At 33.0% G+C, this 2,862-nt stretch overlaps 1 protein-coding gene across 1 annotated transcript; it reads left to right on the top strand.

Moving 5' to 3' along the window:
• Positions 1–867: 867 nt before the first annotated feature.
• Positions 868–2,496, top strand: LOC140918752 (uncharacterized). The gene is made up of 2 exons (XM_073363548.1): positions 868–1,229; positions 2,340–2,496. The coding sequence occupies exons 1-2, from the start codon at positions 868–870 to the stop codon at positions 2,494–2,496; spliced, it is 519 nt and encodes a 172-aa protein (XP_073219649.1).
• The last annotated feature ends 366 nt before the right edge of the window (positions 2,497–2,862 follow it).

Below are 2,862 nucleotides of genomic sequence, written 5' to 3'. Positions count from 1 at the left end.
GTATTCGACTACACACATGTGTATTCGAATACAAGGTATAAATTTTGAATATTTTTGAACATTACAAAGAGGTGCATTCGAATACACACATCCTGTATTCGAATACAACTGGAAGCAATACAATTTTTCAGATCTGGAATGGCTCCAAATCATTGTATTCTTTCGTCTAACCTCTTGGGTCAATGGCCACGAATCTGAAGAGATATTTATGGAGTATAAATACCCCATAACTTCAGATCAAACAAGACACAATCCTTGAATCAAAACCTTGAACAAATACTGATTTTTAACAAAGTACTTGCATTTCATTTTCATATCATTCAAAAAGTTTCTAAAGTACTTGAATTATTATTGGATTGTTTATCAATATACCTCTCCTTATTCTTATTCAAATTATATTGTATCACTTGTAAAAGAAAGGAATACTTTCTTAAAAATAGCTTAATCTAAGATAGTGGTGTGATATCTTAGAAGTGTTGTTAGAAGTTTGTAGCAAGAATCCCAGGATGGGAGTTGTACATTTTCTGACATTAGTGGATCAATCTCTTGTGGTGTGCAAGAGGACTGGATGTACCCTTGGTTATAAGGGGAACCAGGATAAATCTATTGTGTTCATCTGTTTACTGCATCTTCCTATTAGTAGACATTATATTAACTCAGAAAATTCAACTACCGTATCACTAAAAACAAGAGAATTTACTAACACCTAATTCACCCCCCCTCAAGGGAGTACCTTATATACTTACAGATTGCAAAACCATTTCGAAACTCAAGTCATCATTGTGATTATGCTATAATTGCTAAGTGTGGTTGTTTGGATTTGTGTGTAAGTGTTGATTGATTTCCTACGATTTTTGGAAAATTCGTATGCAAGCGTATCTCGAAGCACAAGGAGACAACATATGGGATGCAGTTGAAAATGGTCCTCACATTCCAAAAACTGTCATCAATAACAAAGAAGAAATAAAGATAAAAAATTCTTGGACTGATGAGGATAAAAGAAAAGTGCTTTTCGATAAAAAGGCTAAGAATATATTACAATCTGCACTAGGAATTGATGAATTTTTACGCATATCTCACTTTAAAACAGCAAAAGAAATATGGGATACGTTGGAAGTAACTCACGAAGGCACCATTGAGGTAAAGAGATCTAAACTCAAGACACTATCACAAGAATATGAGTTATTTCGAATGCAGCCCGGAGAGTCTATTCTAGACTTACAAAAAAGGTTCTCCCACTTAACCAATCATTTGACAGCACTTGGAAAAATCTTCACCAATGATGAATTAAATCTAAAAGTAATGAGATCACTGACAAGGGCCTGACAACCAAAAGTAATAGCAATATCCGAAAAGAAAAGCTTATCCAAAATGTCTCTTTCTGCACTATTTGGAAAACTTCTAGAGCATGAAATCGAACTTGAAAGGTTAGAACAAAATGAAAGTCAAGAAAAGAAGACCAAAAATATTGCTCTAAAGACCGAATCGAGAGAACAAATCAAGGACGACAATTCAAATGAAGATGAAAAAATTATTTTTCTTGTTAAGAAATTTGGTAAGTTTCTTAAAAACGACAGAACCTTCAAAAAGAAAAGTTTCAAGAAGAAAGATAATTCTACATCAAATCCAAACTTCACTTGCTTTGAATGTGGAAAACAAGGACATATTAAAGCAGATTGTCCAAACCTTGCTAAGAAGAATGCCATCAAAAAGAGAGACTTCAAGAAGGCATACATAGCTTGGGAAGACAACGAAGTAAGTTCATCTTCAGAAACAAAAAGTGAAGAATGCGCCAATGTTGCATTAATGGCATCACATCAATCAGATGATGAAGAAGAGGTTAGTAATATAGACTCCCCTCATCTTCATAAAACTAATAGTGAATTGATTCTAGAATATAATGAGGCTCAAAACGCCATCAATGAACTACTTATTGAATGCAAAAATCTGTTCAAACTAGTGTCAACACAAAAGAGACAAATCTCAAGTCTTCAAGAAAAAGTTGACACTATGGAAAAGAATTCTGAGAAACTAAAACAGAATTTTGCATGCAAAAAATGTGATTCCCTCTCCTTCAAAATTGTTCAATTAAATAGAGTAATTGAACGATACAAAAAAGGACAAATAGGTTTGGAAAATGTTTTAAATATGCAAAGATACTCAAATGACAAAAGTGGTCTTGGGTACTCAAAATTTGATAAACCAAACTTGAATAAGACCATTTTTGTCAAAGCAAGTAATCAATCCAATCAAGAAAAGATTATAACTGTGAAAAAGGATCATCTTTATAAAGAGAAAATAATTCATAGAAATTCTCATACACATGCTTTTAAAAATAGATTTACTCCTACTTGTTCTTATTGTGGTCTCAAGGGTCACACCCCTAATACTTGTCATATTAGAAACATTAGTATTCCAAAAGGGCACATGTGGATAGAGAAAGATACTAACCATCAAGGACCCAAAACACATTGGGTACATCCTAATAAAATTTGATCTTAATATTGCAGGTGTGTACAAAAAGTACCTCAAATATGTGGTACTTAGATAGTGGATGCTCTAAACAGGTGACGGGTGATATGTAACGCCCCGTTTTTCAAAGCGAGGGTGTATTTTTTTTTCAAAAGAAATTAAACTGAAACAGAGAAATAAACAAGAAAATGTCTTTGGATAAATAATTGAGTCATTATAATTTACAAGCAGCGGAAAAGTTTATCCAAATATAAATCCAAAGCATTTACACAACAACAAATGGTACATGGGACCCATTCTTAATATGATGTCAAACTGACAATATTAGTATAAGTACAGTTTTCCAAATCAAAATACTTCAACCCAAAAAGTAGGACGTCTAGTCCCTAT

This window comes from Cicer arietinum, chromosome 7 (genome assembly GCF_000331145.2).
Source record: "Cicer arietinum cultivar CDC Frontier isolate Library 1 chromosome 7, Cicar.CDCFrontier_v2.0, whole genome shotgun sequence".
Lineage (NCBI taxonomy): Eukaryota > Viridiplantae > Streptophyta > Magnoliopsida > Fabales > Fabaceae > Cicer > Cicer arietinum.
Note: the sequence above shows the minus strand (reverse complement) of the source record. Positions and strands in the feature narration are given on the sequence as shown.